Raw genomic sequence first — 23,091 nt, forward strand, 5'->3', positions numbered from 1 at the left:
CCAAAGGATAGGTGATAATTTATCGATTGGTGGGGATCTGACCTTTGCCCCCATTAAACTGGAGCGGCAGTGTGCACACCCCATCGCTGCTCCGCTCATTTCCTATGGGGCTGCTGAATGCTGTGCTCAGCTTTTTCCGGCAGCCACATAGTGAATGAATGTAGCTGTGGTCGGGCATCAGATGATAGCTTGTTTTCACAGGAGAACCCGTTTAAACAAATTCTTAATAATGAATATCCCCCACACAATTTTCCAGGAAAAAAATTGAGAGAAATTCTCTCTTAACCCATTTTCTATGGGTGGGATTTGCCTTTAAAGATAGGCTTGTCCACATATGTGAATCTTGTCATCTACATCATGCCATTTAAGAGTATTACGGTGGTCTCTCATTGGATTACTCAAAGGAAGTCAAGAAAAATAATAATGTCTGCCCCCATGATTACAACTTTACATGATATACTGTATCTCCAGTCTACATACATCAGAGACATTAGCAGCATTATACTATAACAAAAAAAATTAATTTTAGGTCTGTATTCATCTAATGGAATGGTAAGACACTAAAGATCCTTAAAACTTGATATTTGCCTATTTTTCTTACCTTTAGAGATTTAATCTGTAGTGATCCTTTATCAAGAATGGATAATCTTGTGTCTCGCCCCATGAAATTAAATCCTTCCTTTAACCAGCTTATGACTGGCATAGGATCACCCGTTGCCTTGCATTTGAGCATTGCGGTCCCATCTACCGCCAATGTCTGGTTGGTTGGGCCTTGTAATATTATTGGCGGTGGTCTGTCTGTCAAAACTTAAAAAAAAAAGAAGAAAACAATAAAAATGAATCCAGATATAATCGACAACATATAATCTGTTCATATACAAAACCAACTAGTGGTAATGTAAGGTGTCATATAGGGGTGTTCATAAAGTCCTAAAGGAGGTCCTTCCGGACCTGCGATACACCTTTGGCTAGTCTCCTTCTTACATTTTCTGGAGATTACAGAGAGGCTTTTGCAGATTTTGGTTAATGACCGACTGGAGAATGGGGTCCGCCATTGATACCCCCAACAGTTCCACCACACTAAACACTGCACTGCCAGCATATTGTGGCACAAAATATTTCCAAAATGTCAAAATTAAATCCATCCATACTTAAGTAATAAGAAAATTCCTTTTTATGGCTATTCCACTTTACACCATGCCCTTCATGTCAGTTTTATGAAGACATAAATTAGAAGTCTGAAGCAGGCTATTAGGTTTATGACGATATTCGGTCATTTGCATATTTCTGGATACCACATGTCATTTATTTTAATGGTCTAAATGGTTTGCATTAAATGAGTTGGATCAATAACAGATTAAAAGTCCTTTTCCATCAGAAATATTTCTCGGCTCCGAGGGTGTTCACTGCGTGAGTCCGATACAGGTTTCCATGACATTGAGGTCGGAGGTTAAATGAACACTTAGAAGTTGCAGTGAGGTGTGAACGTCCATACTGCCACCAAAACTGCGACCAGTCAGCCCTCATTTCAACAACCTTCAATTGTTTTATTGCCCTGATCCCTAAAATGTACTCCTGACTCAAAATCTATTTTCTGCATTTACTCTATAACACGGTGCATTGGGAATCGGCGGTAGGGTTCTCCACGGCTTCATTGATGAATGACACTCACAGTAATCCAACAGTCTGCACAACTATATACTGTATTGTATGGACTAAAGTCAGCGAAATCTAACGCACCTATGTGTATAAAAAGAATCCGAAAACAGAACTAAGGAATAGGTATAATAATCACCATGCAAAGCGTAAACCACGAAATCGTTATCAATGACCTGGCGTAAAGTCCAGTTTATGGCCCGGAAACAATGGGGCACTTAGGGAGTCTGCAAAGAGTCCAGGTACCTTGAAGATAATCCAGATTTATCACCGAGGCATTATGTGATGGAATTTGGAACTCTTTTCTTCCAAATTTGACTTCTTGGATGGCTTACTTTCGACCAATTATTTGCACCTGAATTGTTGCACCCATTTTTCAAGCCACGTTCTTTTTTCTAGTCACTGTTAAAAACAGGCTCGTCTGCCGCAAAAACAGTGTAAAACTCAGGTTTAAGGAATGTAAAGGAAATAGACACAGATCCAGCTACACGGATCAAAATTCCTGAAGCTTTATTCGTTCATATTAAACTTTCCACGAAACATCCATAACGGTCCAGAAGCGAAACACTGTGAAACAATGACCATGACTAAGGGTGCTACATGCACCCAGAAATGCATTGGAGGGGTTTCACTTTTGGACTGTTATGGATGTTTTATGGAAAGTTTAATATTAATATTTTTTTTCTATTAAGGCATGTACACCATTTTTGATGCAAATAAAGATGGAATTATGGGGCTTTTTGCTTAGCAAACATTCATTGGACTATTAGCGGTATAGCTTGAAGTTCCTGGGCCCCAATCTGCAATATTTAACAAGACCCCCACCTATCATGTACCATTTATAATATTGCTATCTTCTTATGTGTTGGAAAAGTTATTGGGTCCCCTCTTGCACCAGGCTAACTCTTACCTCGACCCTAAGGCTGGCTTCCCACTTCCGAGGTTCACTATCCCAGTTTGGACTGCAATGTTCGGACAAACCGCTGTCTCTTAACTTGAATTTAATGGTATCATATATACCTATTAGGCTGTTCAGTTCAGGTCAGGAGACCGGTGACTGGTCTGTACACAGATTTGTTATACAGTCATTCCCATCTTAATGCCCCGGTAGAATTAAATGATGGCTGCTTATGCGTGCGGTTCCATTCACTCTCTATGGGAGCACAGTGGTGGTACTCCCAAAGTCATTAAAGGGAATATGTCCGCAGGTTTTTGCTGTGTAATCTGAAGACAGCATGCTGTATGGGGTTAAAACACACATTTCAGAGATGCCTCTTTTATCAAGCTCAGTGGTTTTGTTTGCTTACAATGATTGTTTTAGCACCAGGAGTTTATCATAGCTGTGATTAACTGGTCATGTGAGCTCTGGTCTGACACGCCCCCTCATGTGATAGGCAGCTCACTGTCTATGGACATTGTATATACAGAGCCTGGGGTGGGCGGGGCTAGCTTCCTCAGCTCTGCTGCATGCTATCTCTAAAAACTCTGATTGTGTGAGAACGGGTGCACCCAGCAATCTAAGTGATACATCGTTGGATTCAGCATCTCTTTGCCTATATCAGGCTGCTCTCAGATGAGGTAAAAAAAACCTGCTGACAGATTCCGTTTAAATGGATCGGTCGTGCGCAGGTGCAGCCACCTTATCATTTAAAAGGAGCACTTCAGAGCCGCATTTTGGGACCCTCAGTGAGCAGTGACTTATTACCGGTCCGTTAGATAGATTGGAATAACCACTGAACTAGGGACATTTATTAGGGTATGTGTACATATAGTGTAAAAATGATGCTGTGAATCCAGCCTAAAAATACACATCAGAAATGACAATGAAATCTGTATGCCTTAAATCCAGATTTTGTTGCTGTTTTTTTGTAATGCAATGAAATAAATAGTCTATGAACATCAGCAGCATTTCAGTACCAGATAGGACATGTAGTGAATTTGGAAATCTGCAGGGGATGTCTAACACTGTGGGTAATTGTGGTTTGTTAAAATCATCCCTTTCACTTTCTGCTGTACTTTGTGGCAGATTTTCGGTGTAGATCCTGCGATGTATGATTCCAGCCTGTAAGGCAATGTACTACTGTGCCTAGAATTTTTGTTTTATTTTATTGTTTTAAGCAAAATTACACAATTTTATAAATAAGCTTCTGTAAGATAACAGCTTCTGTCTTTTATTTAGCGAACTGCTATGCAAAAATGTTACAAATGTGTCAAAGTTCCTGCTCACTTCAGACCTCTCTGTCTTCTATTTCGTTCATTCTTTCAGCATTAGGCCGGTTTCTCACATCCATGTTTCGTGCTCCGAGAATGGACCATGACGCATGGACTGAACTTGGGTCTCTTAACCCTAAGTCGATAGCCTCTTACATGGCTTTAAAGCTGTCAAGTTCAGGTCAGGAGCCCCGCAGCCAGTCCGTGCATCATTTTCTGTATTTGAGCTGTGAAACATGAATGTGTGAAACTGTCCTGGAAGACAGAAGCAGGGAGGGTGTGGTAGAAGCATACACATCTGAAGTGGAGAGGGGAGAAAGTATCTCATAGAAAACAGTCTATTGACAATGAGGAAAGCATATGTGGAGGAAATAAGTACAGTATTGGAGCTGTACTGATGCATGAAAGCAAATGATGACAGCAGCACCCTGGTCACACACAGAACTCATATCCAGCCTATATTACTGGGAGGGACACTCCTACAATAGAAAAATCTGAAACATGGATCAAGCCTATATTACTGGGAGTGACACTCCTACAAGAGAAAAATCTGAAACATGGATCAAGCCTATATTACCGGGAGGGACACTCCTGCAAGAGAAAAATCTGAAACATGGATCAACCCTATATTACTGGGAGGGACACTCCTGCAAGAGAAAAATCGGAAACATGGATCAACCCTATATTACTGGGAGGGACACTCCTACAAGAGAAAAATATGAAACATGGATCAAACCTATATTACTGGGAGGGACACTCCTACAAGAGAAAAATATGAAACATGGATCAAACCTATATTACTGGGAGGGACATTCCTACAAGAGAAAAATATGAAACATGGATCAAACCTATATTACTGGGAGGGACACTCCTACAAGAGAAAAATATGAAACTGCAAATGGCATATCAGGAGGTCTGAAACTTAGGGCAATTTTATTAACTAAAAGTAACCAGTAACTAAAAAAAATTTTTCATGTTAAAGGTGCTAATATATTTTGAAGACAGTGCAAAGGAAAAGTGATGGTCGTACTGGGAATGTGAGAAATGTATTCCCTTTACACTGGCAGTACACCTGCAATCAGATATGACCCAGATTATGGCTATATATTTACTTTTTTTTATATGTTGAGTCTTTTACTCCATCAGAGTTTTGCTCCCATTATGCAGATGAAATTGACCTCCCCAAACAGAGACATTTCACGATACATCTGCATAATATTTTATTATATGCTGTGAACTTCGATCAACCTTGCGCTGCGTCCAAATATAATTTAAAATATATCATTATATACCGTAGCAGGGCTGGGAGATGATGAATGCAAATTCTACATAAAATGTAATCTGTCTACGAATAATTGTGCTAATAAATAGCAGTTCGGCCCCGCCATAAAACCGCATAATGCACCTCTTTAACAAGTTAAACAATACATGGCCATTAACCGGCCAGTGGATAAAACTAAGAGCGGTCTATGGCTATTTATGCAAATATCAAGGCAGCTAATTACGGTAAATTTAATCTTTTTGCTTTTTGAATCACTTTAAAAGTTAAAGGAAGCATGAAAAACTGTATAAATTAGCCTCCCCTCCCCCGACATCAAAATCACGCAGCTCCTCACAATAATATAACCTCGGCGGCACGCAGTCATTGCTGTATTGTTACAGATACGCTGCATCCTTTTACTAGCAACACAAAGAATTTCTCATCACGGGTATCCTTGAACCCAGCTTGCTCCTTGCAGTAAATCTACTCTGTACCAGCAGGTGCAACTATTAACAGCTCAATGGTCTGGGAGCCAATGTTTATCTCTTGTGTTTGTTCCAATCACAGCTCCTGCCCCGTGTCACCTCCGCGCCTCCGACAGATATTGAAAAATATTGCCTTCCTATTAATTGAGGAGACCTTTTAATCTGCGCAGTAATTTCAATTGCAGAAAAATGCATCATTTTGTCAGAAAGAAAAAAAAAAAAAAAACGCCCAAGTGCAGAAGCAATTAGAGAATCTGCTAGAGAAAGGAAAAAACTGTGTACAGTCTCCATGGTGCGGGATATGTTGTATATACAGTGTGTGTGTGTACATATATATCTATACTGGATGTATGGCCTGGAAATTGTAGGGTAGAGTCACACGTGGCATAATATTTGTGAATCCTCAAGAAAATATGCAGGTGATACGTTTGGGTTTTGGATTTTGATGCACAATTGGGTAAGTAGGATTTGCTGTGAATTTCATAGAAGAAAGTCTTGGGTGAATGCACATCCAAATTTGCTTGCAATGTAAAAGTATCTGTGCAGTCAGATCTACAGAGTAAAAAAACCCGTCACGTGTGAACATCCCCTTAGTCCGGCTTCACACGTCCGCAAATCATGGTTCGCTGTTGGATGTGATGAGAGTGTTCAGTTCGGATCAGGAGACCAGCAGCCACGTACTCAAACAGTGATTTACGGATGTGTGAAGCCGGACTTACTAGGATTTAAAGAGGTTGTCCGTTCTAAAATGAAAAGTCTGCAGTCCCCCTGTGAGACTGCAGCCTTATGAATCCCCCCAATGCGCGCACTAAGCTCTAAGAGGATTCACCGGTTTCTGAGCCATGAAAGCCAGGTACATATGCGTTATACATACTTCAGGCCAGAGCCCGTATAGTTGGCGCATCCTCACTCCATACACTGGCATGGAGTCTATGGAGCGAGTCCACGCCCACTAGATGATCAAACCCCACTGCACGATGGCGTCTCTAGATGGGGCGCGGCCTCGCTCCATACAAGTGTATGAAGTGAAGCCACACCCACTAGATGGTCACACCCACTGGACGATGGCGTCTCTAGATGGGGCGCAGCCTTGCTCCATACAAGTGTATGGAGTGAAGCTGCACCCACTAGATGGTCACATCCACTGGACGATGGCGTCTCTAGATGGGGCGCGGCCTTGCTCCATACAAGTGCATGGAGAGCGATGCTGTGCCCACCAGATGGTCACACTCACTGGACGATGGCGTCTCTAAATGGGGCGCGGCCTTGCTCCATACAAGTGCATGGAGAGCGATGCTGTGCCCACTAGATGGTCACACCCACTGGACGATGGCGTCTCTAGATGGGGGGCAGCCTTGCTCTATACAAGTGCATGGAGAGCGATGCTGTGCCCACCAGATGGTCACACTCACTGGACGCTGGCGTCTCTAGATGGGGCGCGGCCTTGCTCCATACAAGTGCATGGAGAGCGATGCTGTGCCCACTAGATGGTCACACCCACTGGACGATGGCGTCTCTAGATGGGGGGCGGCCTTGCTATAAAAAAGTGCATGGAGAGCGATGCTGTGCCCACTAGATGGTCACACTCACTGGACGATGGCGTCTCTAGATGGGGCGCGGCCTTGCTCCATACAAGTGCATGGAGAGCGATGCTGTGCCCACTAGATGGTCACACCCACTGGACGGTGGCGTCTCTAGATGGAGCGCGGCCTTGCTCCATACAAGTGTATGAAGTGAAGCCGCACCCACTAGATGGTCACACCCACTGGACGGTGGCGTCTCTAGATGGGGCGCGGCCTTGCTCCATACAATTGTATGAAGTGAAGCCGCAATTGTATGAAGTGATGGTCACACCCACTGGATGATGGCGTCTCTAGATGGGGCGCGGCCTCGCTCCATATAAGTGCATGGAGAGCGATGCTGTGCCCACTAGATGGTCACACCCACTGGACGGTGGCGTCTCTAGATGGAGCGCGGCCTTGCTCCATACAAGTGTATGAAGTGAAGCTGCACCCACTAGATGGTCACACCCACTGGACGGTGGCGTCTCTAGATGGGGCGCGGCCTTGCTCCATACAATTGTATGAAGTGAAGCCGCAATTGTATGAAGTGATGGTCACACCCACTGGATGATGGCGTCTCTAGATGGGGCGCGGCCTCGCTCCATATAAGTGCATGGAGAGCGATGCTGTGCCCACTAGATGATCACACCCACTGGACGGAGGCGTCTCTAGATGGGGCGCGGCCTCGCTCCATATAAGTGCATGGAGAGCGATGCTGTGCCCACTAGATGATCACACCCACTGGACGGTGGCGTCTCTAGATGGGGCGCTGCCTCGCTCCATATAAGTGCATGGAGAGCGATGCTGTGCCCACTAGATGGTCACACCCACTGGACGGTGGCGTCTCTAGATGGGGCGCGGCCTCGCTCCATATAAGTGCATGGAGAGTGATGCTGTGCCCACTAGATGATCACACCCACTGGACGGAGGCGTCTCTAGATGGGGCGCGGCCTAGCTCCATATAAGTGCATGGAGAGTGATGCTGTGCCCACCAGATGGTCACACTCACTGGACGGTGGCGTCTCTAGATGGGGCGCGGCCTAGCTCCATATACGTGCATGGAGAGTGATGCTGTGCCCACTAGATGGTCACACCCACTGGACGGTGGCGTCTCTAGATGGGGCGCTGCCTCGCTCCATATAAGTGCATGGAGAGCGATGCTGTGCCCACTAGATGGTCACACCCACTGGACGGTGGCGTCTCTAGATGGGGCGCGGCCTAGCTCCATATAAGTGCATGGAGAGTGATGCTGTGCCCACTAGATGGTCACACCCACTGGACGGTGGCGTCTCTAGATGGGGCGCGGCCTAGCTCCATATAAGTGCATGGAGAGTGATGCTGTGCCCACTAGATGATCACACCCACTGGACGGAGGGGTCTCTAGATGGGGCGCGGCCTAGCTCCATATAAGTGCATGGAGAGTGATGCTGTGCCCACCAGATGGTCACACTCACTGGACGGTGGCGTCTCTAGATGGGGCGCGGCCTAGCTCCATATACGTGCATGGAGAGTGATGCTGTGCCCACTAGATGGTCACACCCACTGGACGGTGGCGTCTCTAGATGGGGCGCGGCCTCGCTCCATATAAGTGCATGGAGAGTGATGCTGTGCCCACTAGATGGTCACACCCACTGGACGGTGGCGTTTCTAGATGGGGCGCGGCCTCGCTCCATATAAGTGCATGGAGAGCGATGCTGTGCCCACTAGACAGCTTCTGCCTGGGAGTATGGATAACACATACCTGACTGCCGGCGAATCCAGTGAGTGCGCTGGGGAGATTCATAAGTCTGCAGTCATACAGACGGACTGCAGACTTATTGATTTAGACTGGAAAATGAAAGAATGAAGAATTCATTATTATTATTAGCAATAGACAAGGAATTAATTTTAGGAGGTGAAAAAGTACCAGGTAAATGCCAGCTATGGTGCACGAATGGCCAAAAAGGTCCTTAAGAAGTGTTGTATGATCGGTAGAGGCACAGAGAACGACTTTAAATCAGGGCCCAGAAGCTTTAACTCACGACCCTGGCAAGATATTATTGGCGTTCTAATATATACAGAAGTAGGAGTGTAAGTACCATACCGGAGGCTAGGCTTAGAATGGCCAACGGGGAAAAAAATGAAATCTTTGGTGGTCCTCTGTGCAAGTGGGCTCCCACCCTCTTATATAAGGCAGTAGTTGGCAAAATACACTTTATTCACTATATACAGATGAACACAGTATCTCATCAATAAACAATAAATAGCACCACTTCAGGTCAGAGGAGGTATTATATCTTGGCACCAGCATTCTGGACTTACTGTAATATTATACGTAGAAAATTATGTAAAATCATCAAAATAATTTTATTCATGTTCTCAGCCTCATCATAACATGGATTGCACCCCACTGTTCCCAACGTTGCTCTTCATCCTCCAAATGTCCAAGCACACAACAGAAGAAAATAATCTATTATATGGAGTAGAATAGCAGAGTTGGAACAGTAATTTGGCATTAATTATCCAAACAAGACCCCAAATGTTAAGGGACAGTAGGCCGACAGAGTTTAATCTGTTCTGTATACAATGTGCAGCCACCATATAATTTCCAGCAGTGATGGCAGGAATGGACATACTGCACTCGATGAGATTTTTTTTCTTACAGGTCACGGACGCTCACAGATTGACAGCGACCATGTAAACTCACCGTCAGTAACTTCCAGCTGGGCTTTTGCCAATATGCTCCCAGCTACTGTCAAGGCTTGGCAAATGTAATAGCCGGCATCTGAACGTTGGATGTTGGCGATGGTCAGGTCTCCAGTTGGGGACACAGAATATCTACTGTTGGGTTGTGGTTGATTTGGAAAAAGCAAATTCTATTGAAAAAAAAAAACAAAGAGAAAAAATTATCCGAGAAAGCAAAGTCTGTTCATTTAATACTGCAAACTGTAAATGTAATTGAAAACATCAATATTTGTTGGAAAGTAATAATTTGTGTAACATTTACCAGCATCTGCCGCTCTCCAATTGTTCTCATAACATGAAACATATGTTTATTTAGATGGAAGATAATTTTACTTGTTCTTGGTTCATTTATTGATCAAGGGAAAATGTTTCATATTAACTGCACGATTGGAATTAATTAACTAAGTTTAATGTATTAATTTGTAACATAATATCTGTAATATCTACATCATCTAATTCTATCTATCCATTATCTATATCATATCGATCTATCTCTTATCTATTCCATATATGTATCCATCTAATATCTTTCTATCTATCTTATACAGTATCTATTATCTATCTAATATCTATCTATCCATCTATCTATTATCTATATCATATCGATCTATCTCTTATCTATTCCACATATATATACACAGTATATCTAATAGCTATCTATCTATCTATCTGTCTATCTATCTATCTCATATCTATCTATCAATCTAATATCTATTATCTATATCATATCAATCTATCTCTTAACTATTCCATATATACATATCTCTATATATAATATCTATTTATCTCATATCTATTCAATATTTATCTATCCATCTCTTATCTATCTATTATCTATTTTATCTATTTAATTCTACCCATCTCATTTCTATCTATCTATCTATCCATCTATCCATCCATCTATCCATGTATATCTTATCTTATATATCTATCTATCTAATATCTATCTACGATATCTATCTATCTAGAAAAATAGTTGATCATTTGTTTTTCTTACGCTGGAAGCATGCAGAGATAACGTCAGACCTCCGTTCATTCCTATGGACACTGCATTACAGTTCAATATAACCCTGAAGTTGTACAAAGCCGTTATACGCCATATACATTAGGCCTAGGAAATGTGTTAAATAACTAATACGTTTCTAATAAATTTCCAAAAAATTGATAATCATATGACGCTACAGAGAAAAGAGTTCGTCTCCCCCTCACAAGGCTTCACGGTTACATAAGACCAATGGACGAGTATAAAATTGAGTATTAACATCATTCAATTACACTAAATGATTTTAATCCTCCAAATAATGGGATAGGTTAATTAGAAGCTCTTCTCCGTGTAATGAAGTGATGGATGTCCACTTTACTAGATTCACGCGGACCACTACAAAGCCACTTACCATAAACATTAGCGCATCATACCGAATGGAAGCAGCCTCAGAGTATCAGTCATCCCAGTATCTGCCCTCACTCCCCCATATTACTGCAGAATTATGGAACCCACCAGGGACAGGAACCTATAACTACATCATATTTTCTGTTTAAGGCTCCAAAAAATTATTAGGATACAGGAGTAATCTATGCTACATACAGATTCCCCTTTGATAGAACTTTGTGAATCTAATAAAAATATACTATTTTTCAGATACAGGCCAACTCTCAATCACGGGCTGTGTCTTACTTTGTGGTTTAAAAAGTTGATTCGGGACTTCAAATTATCCATAGGATAGTGAAAAAGGTGAAATCAGTTCACGTGTCCAGGTGCACGGCAAAATACTCCAGTAATAACAACAGTCCAAACAACAGCCGGCACTCACATCTTCTTAAAATTATTGCTTTATTAATCCAAAAGTATAAAAAGAACAAAAGGTAGTTGAACACAACAGCACAAAAATTAAAAAGGTAGAAAAGAAATATCCGCTGCGCTCCCAGGCAACATGTTTCAGACCTTTCAGACCTGAGGCTTGACAAAGGACCATGTAGGTCTGAAACACGTTGCCTGGGAGCGCAGCGGATATTTATTTTCTGTCTTTTTAATTTTTGTGCTGTTGTGTTCAACTACTTTTTGTGCCTTTTATACTTTTGGATTAATAGAGCAATTATTTTAAGAAGATGTGAGTGCCGGCTGTTGTTTGAACTGTTGCTATCCTTAGGATATTATATCAATGTAGGTTGGACTTTCGGCACCTACAATCAAGGAAGGAAGTGACCATATTCTCCATCTCTCAGTTTACACAGCATAATCCCATGTTGTTGTATTCCTGATACCCGGTATTATAATTCATTACAGCCTCAACTTATGCAAGTGAGTGGGACTGAGTTGTAATATTATGTAAAGCTGCAGTAGAAGAAATATTGATTGGCTACCTGAAAGCCCCAAGTAACCCCTTTAAATGCATCGACACGATCAGTAAGCTGCAGAGATAGTGCGAGACACTGACAGTCTTCTTCATCAGAACCTTATTGTGTATGGAGAATGATGGCTCCTGCACTAGATCACAGGCAGGAGAAGTAGGTCACTGAAAAAAGAGTGACCTGTCAATCACGGACAGGAGGCAGGCAGTGGGCGGGGAATAGGCTAAGAGAGGCAGCTGAGCTGTAAGAGGCCTGAGTGGAGACACAACCACAGACTGAGAAATTAATTGTAACTAGAAGTACAACGCTATTTCCAAAAATGTTGGAACCCTAGGTAAAAGAAAATGAGAATTCAATGATTTGGAGAAATCTCTTATAGCCATGTTATATTCACAGCAGAAAATAGAGCACAGATCAGGAGGTGAACGTTGGGCATTTTTTATTAGTTACCACTTACTTTTCCAGCCTTTTGTCAACTCTGTCCCAACTTTATGGAGATGTGTTGCCACCATCAATTTAATTTCTTTCAAATTAAATAAAAAAAAATCCTAAGGTTCACCTTCTGATCCATGTCCTGTGTTCTGTTGTGAATCACATATCGCTATAAGAAATTCCCATCTACTGCGTATAACAGCGTAATATGCTGGAGAATCGGGAAGTCATCACCCGGATTCATAGTCTTCTACTATCCAGTCCAATTTGTCTCTTTTGATAGATAATTCTTCATTTTGACCTACACCAGAGCCATTATGTTGCCTGTCAGGACCGGTTATCAATCTATGACAATCAGCAATATCATATTGATTTTTTGGGGCTTTGATAAATACATCACATTGCCCCAAACGTTTACAGGAGGTTGTATATTGAGGTACGTGATAAACTGCCCTGCTCACTCCTGATCCGGGAGCCATTCTTCATTTCTTTTCAATCACTTATTTATATATTTAGTATTTATTTATTGGAAATGATACAATGTTTGGGGCTTGCAACAAAATCACCAACTCATCTGGGGAAAGAGAGTGGGATTCTGAAACAGAAAAGGAATATAAGTATGGACAAGAATACAGAATTAATAGAAACTGGAGCAGTTGAGATGTGCGAATCTGAGCTTAAAAGTCTGGGGGACAGTTGTTGTCTGTTGCTAAATGCTGAACACGGACTTCTCCCGGAAGTCCGTTGCAATGTTTGGAGTTCCGCAGAAGTCCATTGCAGAGGGAGGGAGAGAGAGATTTTGCAGCATAAAAGTTTGGGTCCTCATTGTTTCTAATGAGGTTCGGGTTCTGATTCAAGTTCAGGTACAGCTCTGGCACCCGAACTGAACTTTGGAATAAATTTGGGTTGTGTGCCAGAACCTGAACTTCCAAGCGTTGCTTCATCCCTAGTTCTGAGGAGAGTGTAGATACGGGAGGATTACAGAGCACGTGGTCCTGCTACTGGATTCCAGGCAAAGTTTGAAGAGGCCATTCTACCTTTAAGGTTTTTCTGTCTGGAGTTTGTTTTAAATAATTTAACTGAGCTTCGCTCACCCTCCCTGGGTCCAGCACTAAATGATCGCCGCTGGTCCAGATGTTGGTTATTGTCGGCATCACTGATCACGATGACCAATAACCAAGCTCAGCGGCTCTTTCAGAGTAGACGGCACCAACTGTTGTCAGCATAATGTCAGCGCTGAAGACAATAACAGACACTAGGAGCAGCAGCAAAGATTCAGTGCTGGACCCTGAGAGGGTGAGTAAAGCACAGTTAGTTTTTATTAATTTTATTTTATCGCTCCCGACTTGGCTTGGCCTTGTGCTCCTGTGTTCTCCATGACAGTCTTAGGAAGAATAATCTAGCAGCAGATTATCTGTCCACTGAATAAAATGATAGAGTGATTAAATCCCAACCATCTTATGTTTATGTCCTTCCAAAATCATCTGTCTGGGATCAGAGTGTTCATCGAACATTTATCTAATGAGCACGGGGCCTTAAAACTCCATTCACATGATAATTGATTCTGGTCTGGGTTGGACACAGACAGTAGAAGATCCTTGTGCAGTGCCCCCTTTTATCACATGGCTCATTATAAAGCACCTTATTATTTCTCTTTAAAGAAGCACTCCTCCTCCTCCTCCAATCAAAGTTTTTATCCTCTTAATATATTGCAATCATCATATTATATACAATTGCTCATTTTGCCTTTTTACCCAGCTAATTCTTCTCTTTTCTCTGTTCTATGTAGAAACAGGAAGCCTCTTGTCCCTACAGAAATCATTCCCCTCTTCAACTCCTGACTCAGCTGCTTCCTCCTTTTCCCTGCCAGGGACTATTGCAGTGATGCATGAGTCATACAGAGAAAATTTACCTCCTATTTCTACATAGAGCTGAGAAGAATTCAGCTAGTCAGTTTTAAATCCCATGATGTCATAGACCTAATGGAAAAGAGGAGAATTATCTGGGTAGAAAGGCAAAATGAGCAATTGTAAGTACACAGTGCTATATAATATGATTGCAATATATTAAGAGGATAAAAACATTGATGGGAGGAGGAGGAGGAGTGCTTCTTTAACAGCGACTAGTAATTATGAGTTATGACGTTTATTAGTTCAAACCCCTGATGAGCAATCTAATTGATATTAGGAAACTGCTTTTAGGATGGCAGGGAGCCCCATAACCTATTGGCACCAATGGCATGTCCATTCCCTTCTTCTGACTTTACAGTCCACCATCTAATATTTTTTGACATCTAGAATATTGCCATTGTTCCCTACATCTGCCAAACGAAAGCCAAAAATGTACAGCTAGTCGTCTGGTCTCATCAAATCCGCCATTAGTCTAAAGTGTATAATGTGCTTGTCCACCTTTAGACATAAGGAGAGGGGAGCAATGTAAGTTATTACCCAGATCGGTGAAGAAGTCCTCCTTACCTGACTTCCTTCCTTTTGCCAGAAGACAGCAGGCTGAGGATTTCCTTTCGTTTCACAAGGGAATGTCACAGTCCGCGCCTGAGCTACGATCTGATCTCGGGGTCTCACCACAAATTGAGGAGGAGCTGCGGATACAGAAAATGATCTAGTTGTGAAATCTTGACATGAAGCTACCAATGTCCATGATCTGCAGAATCTACATAAATGCAAAGTTTCCTGCTGGCCTTTAGCTTTTTTGAGCAGAGTCACATTTCTTTTTTACTAGCCCTTAGGCTACGTTCCCACAATGTTTTTTTTTTGGTGAGTTTTTTAAGTTGCGTATTCTAGAAAAAAATGCAAGTAACCTTATTTTAATTAACGGGTGCAGAAAATCTGCAATATCAAAAACTCATCAAAAGCTCATCGTGGGAACATAGCCTTAAAGTTTGGAGTAATTTGTCCAGCCAAGTAAAAGTTTTCCCATTATAGACAAAATGGTAAAAGATCACATATATTCTTCATCAAAAAAATAATGTCTGTAAAGCGCTGCGGAATATGTTGGCGCCATATAAAAATAAAGATTATTATTATTATTATAAAAAGGATTTCATGCCTTCAGATACCAATTGATCTCAGTTTGTCCCCTGTTCCTGTGGTTTGACATGGGACTACAGGTCAACATATTGATGCACAAAAATGCAGCCCTAAAGAGTTAAAGGGGTATTCCCATATCCCAGATCCTATCCCAATATGTAGTAGGTGGAATAATGATAATATTAGCAAATATCTCCAATTAAAAATGTAGTATAGTTCTTCTGATTCACTATGTCACTTACCCCATGTGCAAGGCATTGCAGTAACTTATCACTAACAGCTAACTGTAACTATATGAGTGGTCATAGCCATGGATACCTAAGCTACAGAAATGCCCTGCACATGTGGTAATCAGAAGAACTATACTAAATTTCTAATTGGAGGCGTTTTCTAATATTATTATTATTACACCTACTACATATTGGGATAGGATCTTTGAGATGGGAATACCCTTTTAAATCTCAAATTTGCTCCGCAACATCTGTACTGTATATATTTTCTCAGTATACTACTGTGATATCGATGCTTTTAGTCCAAAGATAAGTAGAAAATTAATAAAACCCACAAATGGTGACCCTCTTCCCCGATTTCACCCCACCACACCATTATAAGTCTATAAATGCAACACTGGACAAATTACCTTTCCTGGTCTGATATCAGGGCTCCTTGCTACATTCGGTTAGCACAGACTTCAATCAATGTCATGCATAAGCACTGTTATGCTAATATCCGCATCGGAGGGCGAGGGGGACGATATGGAAATCAGCATGTAGAACATGAATAAAAAGCATAGGCCATGTGTGAGGTGGGCTTCCAAATGTGCGGATGAAAGACCTCAAGGTTAATCACCTCATTTTTAGAGCCGGTACAATAGCACTCTGAGTCTGGATGGAACGCCGGATAATGAAGAACCATTTAGAAGTATTAGAGCAAAGTAGTGGAATGCAAATGCTCTCTGTCTTTTTTGCACTTTTTTTTTGGATAACAAACTTTATACATTTTGCTGCTTTGATGACCTTAAGGGATCACTGTAACATTAATTATTTAATGTGCGGCCATCACAGGCTTTGTTCTCGAAAGACAGATGCCACTGGCAATAGATGGCATTAACCTGAGACCAGCCTCTCAGAATATCAAGAGCAGGTTTTTTAGCTATTTTTTTTCCATTCTATTTTACATTTATCCAAAATAATGATTTTTTTTTTTCAGGATGTTTTTAAATCCATCATTAGGGGGCGCTGTATACTATACCCGAAATTTCATTTGCAGACAGCTGTAATAGTCACATTTTATTATATGACTGCGGACAGTTGTAATATAGTCACATTTCATGTATGACTCCAAGGTCTGGACTTTTCTACTTCTCCTAATCCAGATTTAAAGCGGAACTCTATAGTGGTCTAAGTTGGGTTCAGTAGGACCACGGAGGTCCAGGGCTTGTGCCTCCTTCATGGGTGTCCAAGACCAGCCAGCTAGTGATTGTGGAACAGATTTCTGGCTCTCATGGGCAAATAATTCTTTATTTTAGAAATATATTTAAATATATACTTTAGTTGCTTTGGTGAACCACCTTCATTTTTTTCCTTATATATTGTTTTTTTTTTTGCTTGTATGTTTGTTTTATTGCTCTCTTTAGCCATAGGAGAAGGCACACAATACAGCATAGTGCCAGCCATCACTAGAGTATAAACTCACATGGAAGTGGGGGATGGGAAACCAGAACTGGGGGATGGGAAGCCCAAATTTCTCCCAGGACTGCATATGTATGTCTATTGTGCCCTGGTCACGCAAGGCCTGACACACACACACACACATATATATATATATATATATATATATATATATACGGTATATGCATATATACAAACATTTTAAATGTTTCAATTGGTCTAGTGGATGCAAGAAGTTAATCTTATTAGTGTGTGTTAATAGATTACAATGGATTTTTATTGCATACATATACAGTGGGGAGAATAAGTATTTGATACACTGCCGATTTCCCACCTACAAAGAATGGAGAGGTCTGTGATTTTTATCGGAGTTACACTTCAACTGTGAGACACAGAATCTAAAAATAAAAATCAGAAAAATCACATTGTAGGATTTTTACACAATTAATTTTGCATTTTATTGCAGAAAATAAGTATTTGATCACCTACCAACCAGCAAGAATTCTGTGTCTCACAGGTGAAGTGTACCTACGATAAAAATCACAGACCTCTCCATTCTTTGCAGGTGGGAAAACTTGCTAAATTGGAAGTGTATCAAATACTTATTTTCCCCCACTGTATATATTCCCCCCCTCAACAAAAAAAAAGACATCTAAGTGAGGCCCTGTATTGTGCCAATTTATGCTACACTAATTGTTGGATCTATCTAGTTTATTGTCAAAAGAATAAAATATATATAGATAAATGAAATAAATAAAATATATATACATAAATGAAACAAAATAAATATAAATAAATTAAATAAATAAAATACCGTATATACTCGTGTATAAGCCGACTTTTTCAGCACATTTTTTATGCTGAAAAAAAAACCCTCGGCTTATACTCGAGTATATACTTACATTCCGGCTGTGGATGGTGGGGTGGGGGGGAGCAGCGGTGGAGGATTGGTGCACAGGCAGTAGCCGGCAGCTACAGCTACCACGTGTGCCCACTGCTAAAGAGAATGAATATTCACATGGGAGTGTAGAGGAGTGAATATTCATTCTCCTTAATAGCGCACACTGTGAATCGCAGCCGCCGACTGCTTAAGCGGCTCAGCGATCCTCTGTGCCCGCTCTTAGAGAGTATGAATATTCACTCAGAGTATGAATATTCACTCTTCTTCACTCCCATGGAGATGTTGTCTATGTGACAGCGTGGCAAATCAGGGATGTTCATGGGCGGAGCCGATTTTTTTTGAGCGAACAAGCCGGAACCCCGAACACGAACACGAATTTGAAATGCTGAACAATTTCGCTCAACACTATTTATCACCCCTTAATGGAATTGAAATGTATCTTTATTCCTAATATTTGTTGTACATTTTAGAATTATCACCAATTTATGAATTTCTACAAAATACCATTAATTTTTAATTTTTGTTTTGTTTTTGCTATTTTTTTTTAGTTTTTTAGCCTAACAAAGAAAAAGCCTTTACTTTACCTTCTTCTAGTACAATAACAGCAGCATTTCTGAGATGACCAAGCTCTTCGCCTAGTAGGGAACCATCTAATAGAACGATGAGCCGCTCACAACATGTATATGTTTAGTCATGTCTGATAAATATTTTAGTAGAAGTAAATAATATATCACCATTATTAATGTATTAAACAGGGTGCTACATGCGGCTTTACAAAAGGTTTTCTGCTTTGGTGAAAAATTTGTCACTGTCAGAAGCATAAAGTGATGGATTGGCAACCTGACCTTATACAAAGAGAATTAAAATAGTGTCTGTCAACATGGGAGCCGGACGTGATAATCAATAACCGAGCGTGGGACGGTTATTAGGGGCCTTAAAAAGCCTCCTTACCATCTCTAAATCCATTTATCTTTCGAAAGGATAAACATTGTAAGAAAAACGTGATCAGGCGGATATAGAGTGATATATCCCCGATTAGCAGCAGACATGCAGATGACTTCATATAGAAGGGGCTGTCTGTTGCAGACCCTCTTATATGTTCTCCTAGGGCACTTGTTGGTAATAGAGGTGGCCTCACCCTAAGGACCTTTCTCCATTAGAGCCAGGAGATTGTAGGATTGTAGAGCGCTCACGTTAATCTGTGAACACAATGGACATGAATTGCTTCGAATGGGTCAGCGCTCCAAATTGAAGGTGAAATCAGTTGGTACAAGCTTTATTGATCCATGCCAGACGTACCACCGTCGGGGATTTTATGTGTAGCCATGTTTTGGATCTGAGCCTTTCATCAGACTGAGAGCAGACTATGCCCAGGGCAGCACAGCGCTGGCTGATCCCTAAATTGAATTATGAGAATTTACACCGGGATTCCCCCTTATCGTCTTCTGGGACATGAAATCTGAACTATCCAAACTATTCTTTATGGTTTACCTGACAGTCTGAATATTAAAAATGGCCACGTCTGCTTGCATCTGATAAGGGGCATCCTGACAGCGTCATAACTTGAAGCTCCAGGGCACTAATGTAAAATGCCATTTATATCATTGCTATCTATTTATGACAGAGGATTCTGCACCCAAGACTTGAGACCACCAGGATTTTTTAGAATAAATTGTACAGCAGTATTATTTATACACAGTATAGCAGTATTATTTATATATTGTACAGCAGTATTATTTCAACACTGTACTATACTACTATATAAACAGTATTATTTAAACTGTACAGCAGTACAATATAAACATTGTACAGCAGTATTATTTAAACATAGTATAGCAGTATTATTTAGATATTGTATAGTAGTATTATTTAGACACTGTACAACAGTACTATATAAACATTGTACAGCAGTGTTATTTAGACATTGTATAGTAATATTACAAAAAACATTATAAAGCAGCATTATTTATATATTGTTTAGGAGTACTATATAGACATTGTATAGCAGTATTATTAACACTGTATATCAGTAATATATAAACATGGCAAAGTAGTGTTATTTAGACATTGTATAGTAGTTGTAATTCGATATTGCATGGCAGTATTACTAATACATTATAAATCAACATTATTTATATATTGTTTAGGAGTACTATATAAATATTGTATAGCAGTATTATTTAGATATTATATAGCAGTATTATTTAGATATCGCATAGCAGTATTATTTAGATATTATATAGTAGTATTATTTAGATATTGTATAGTAGTATTATTTAGATATTATATAGTAGTATTATTTAGATATTGTATAGTAGTATTATTTAGATATTATATAGTAGTATTATTTAGATATTGTATAGTAGTATTATTTAGATATTGTATAGTAGTATTATTTAGATATTATATAGTAGTATTATTTAGATATTGTATAGTAGTATTATTTAGATATTATATAGTAGTATTATTTAGATATTGTATAGTAGTATTATTTAGATATTGTATAGTAGTATTATTTAGATATTATATAGTAGTATTATTTAGATATTGTATAGCAGTATTATTTAGATATTATATAGTAGTATTATTTAGATATTATATAGTAGTATTATTTAGATATTGTATAGCAGTATTATTTAGATATTATATAGTAGTATTATTTAGATATTATATAGTAGTATTATTTAGATATTGTATAGTAGTATTATTTAGATATTGTATAGCAGCATTATTTCAATATTATATAGCAGTATTATTTAGATATTACATAGCAGGATTATTTAGACATGGTATAGTAGTATTACTAATACATTGTAATGCAGCTTAATTACATATTGCTTAGTAGTGTTACTATACAGGTATAGTTTTATTTAGAAATTGTATTGTATTATTTAGACATTGTGAGTGTATTGTTTAGACATTGTACAACAAAGTAATGTAGACACTGTATAGCAGTAATGTTAGAAAATATACTGCAGTACTATTTGGACACTGTGTAGCAGTATTATTAAGGTATGTTGCTGTTCGTTCATTGCATGTTGCTATCCATAATACACTATGGAATATTGCTGATACTAAGTCACTGCACATGATTTGTTTAGAGTATATGGTGGGGCTAGTAACTCTGTATAACATTGGTATTTAAGCAGCAGTATGAAAGTGTTATTTAGCACATGTATGCCATCATTATTTGGGATGTATATGGTACTAAAAATCAGATTCTGCATGGTATGGTTACTGATTTTTCACATTGAAACCCATAAGGGGAGGCTGCCAATAGAGGCAGCACACAAGGCATCATCCATTCTCAGGCCAGCACTGATGAAACTATGGAGCAACCATTCCTAGCTCTGTAGATTTTACATGGAGAGTTAGATTATGCAGTGAAATATCTTCACATATTAAACTTGCAAATGTAGCAGTTACCAACGTAACTATTTGTTATTTGCGTAGCGTTGCTGTTCTCATTTGCTTAGCAATGCTATCAACCTAGCGAGCACGGCCATCAAGTTGGCGTCTGCTACATTGGAAATAGATTCTGATTTATTATATCAGGTCTGATCTTTTCCCAGTTGCTGATCTGAAACAAACCAGAAGATGACTTTTTTTGTTTTTCAGAATTATTGGCAAATTCTTTTTTTATGCTTTTGGGTCATATTAGAAATTTGCAGCTGCTGTTTACAATGGAGTGACCATTTCCATCTGAAGATACAGTACTTAGATTTATCATACAAAGTTTCCCTTGTACCCGATGAAATATTTAATTCATGGTGGAACATATGTGCCTGGGGCTGAAGGACTTAAAACAAATACATTTTCCAAAGCCCTTTTCCAGTTATATTTTATTCAGAAAGTCAAACGATTCTGCTGCCGACCTTTGGACAAGATGCTTAATTGCAAAATCATTTCAGCTTAGACGTTTATGACAATGTTTTCTTAGGCTGCATCCATAGGGGAACTCTTTTCTCCTTTACTTCGGTTTAATAAACAGTAAAAAAGTTTCATAAAGTTTCATTTTTCTATATGAAGGATTCATGGTGAAATGGATCTGTCCCCGACTTATAACAATTTGATATGCAACTCTTTGTGGTTAATTGTAGAAATATCTTCAAAAATTACTTAACGTTAAAGACTTCTAGGACGTGATGAAACTGCTGTTTATTCACACATATTCCACCTTAAAGGGAAATGCCAATGAATAAAGTAATTTCCCATTGTAATTATTTATAAGTGCATCCTTTAGACCAATCTTGGCCAAAGCAAAGCTGAAGGCAGCTCCGTAGGCTGGGTTACACGGTCTTCACTTTTAGTAGAGGCTTATCTCCCGAAGCACTAAAGGGCAAGATGCTGAAGTTCAAACTGCCTGATTCTCCCAACAGATGATGGCGAGAAAGTGTCAAGAGGCCACCATACACTTGAGACTATTGGTCCATCCATGTTGGCTGACCCTCCTGAATTTTATGAGATTAGCCAACCATCTAATACGCATGGGGGCCTTCCAACTCTCCTCGCACAGGTTATGCGGGGAGATATAGATCAAGCAGTCAGAATTCAATTGCCTAATCCTTTGGCTGAGCAGATGGGGGAGACTCCGCCAGACAGTTCTGGTAGCAGCTCTTTCATAGAGAGCACAGGAATGCTCAACCGACCTTAGCATTCCTCTGCATGGAGGCATTGGAAAAGATAGCCATTGACCAAATGATACGGCCAATGTAATGCTGGCCATACACTTTACATTAAAGTTCCTTGAGCCAACAGCCATTCCTTTCAAACTCTTGATGTATTCTCAATAC

The 23,091-nt window shown here is 40.0% G+C and overlaps 1 protein-coding gene across 16 annotated transcripts in view; it reads right to left on the bottom strand.

The window, feature by feature from the left end:
* ROBO2 (roundabout guidance receptor 2) overlaps positions 1-23,091 on the bottom strand; it is a 1,535,448-nt gene that overhangs the window by 131,636 nt on the left and 1,380,721 nt on the right. For all 16 annotated transcript variants that reach the window (XM_073668228.1, XM_073668234.1, XM_073668219.1 and 13 more), the window contains 3 exons: positions 15,155-15,279; positions 9,862-10,030; positions 602-807 (listed from right to left, as the gene is read on the bottom strand). In XM_073668228.1, the coding sequence (XP_073524329.1) occupies positions 602-807; positions 9,862-10,030; positions 15,155-15,279 (500 nt within the window). The remainder of the gene's footprint in view (positions 1-601; positions 808-9,861; positions 10,031-15,154; positions 15,280-23,091) is intronic.

Source organism: Phyllobates terribilis, unplaced genomic scaffold (assembly GCF_046119375.1).
Source record: "Phyllobates terribilis strain yellow unplaced genomic scaffold, ASM4611937v1 Scaffold_2__4_contigs__length_985480577, whole genome shotgun sequence".
Classification (NCBI taxonomy): Eukaryota; Metazoa; Chordata; class Amphibia; order Anura; family Dendrobatidae; genus Phyllobates; species Phyllobates terribilis.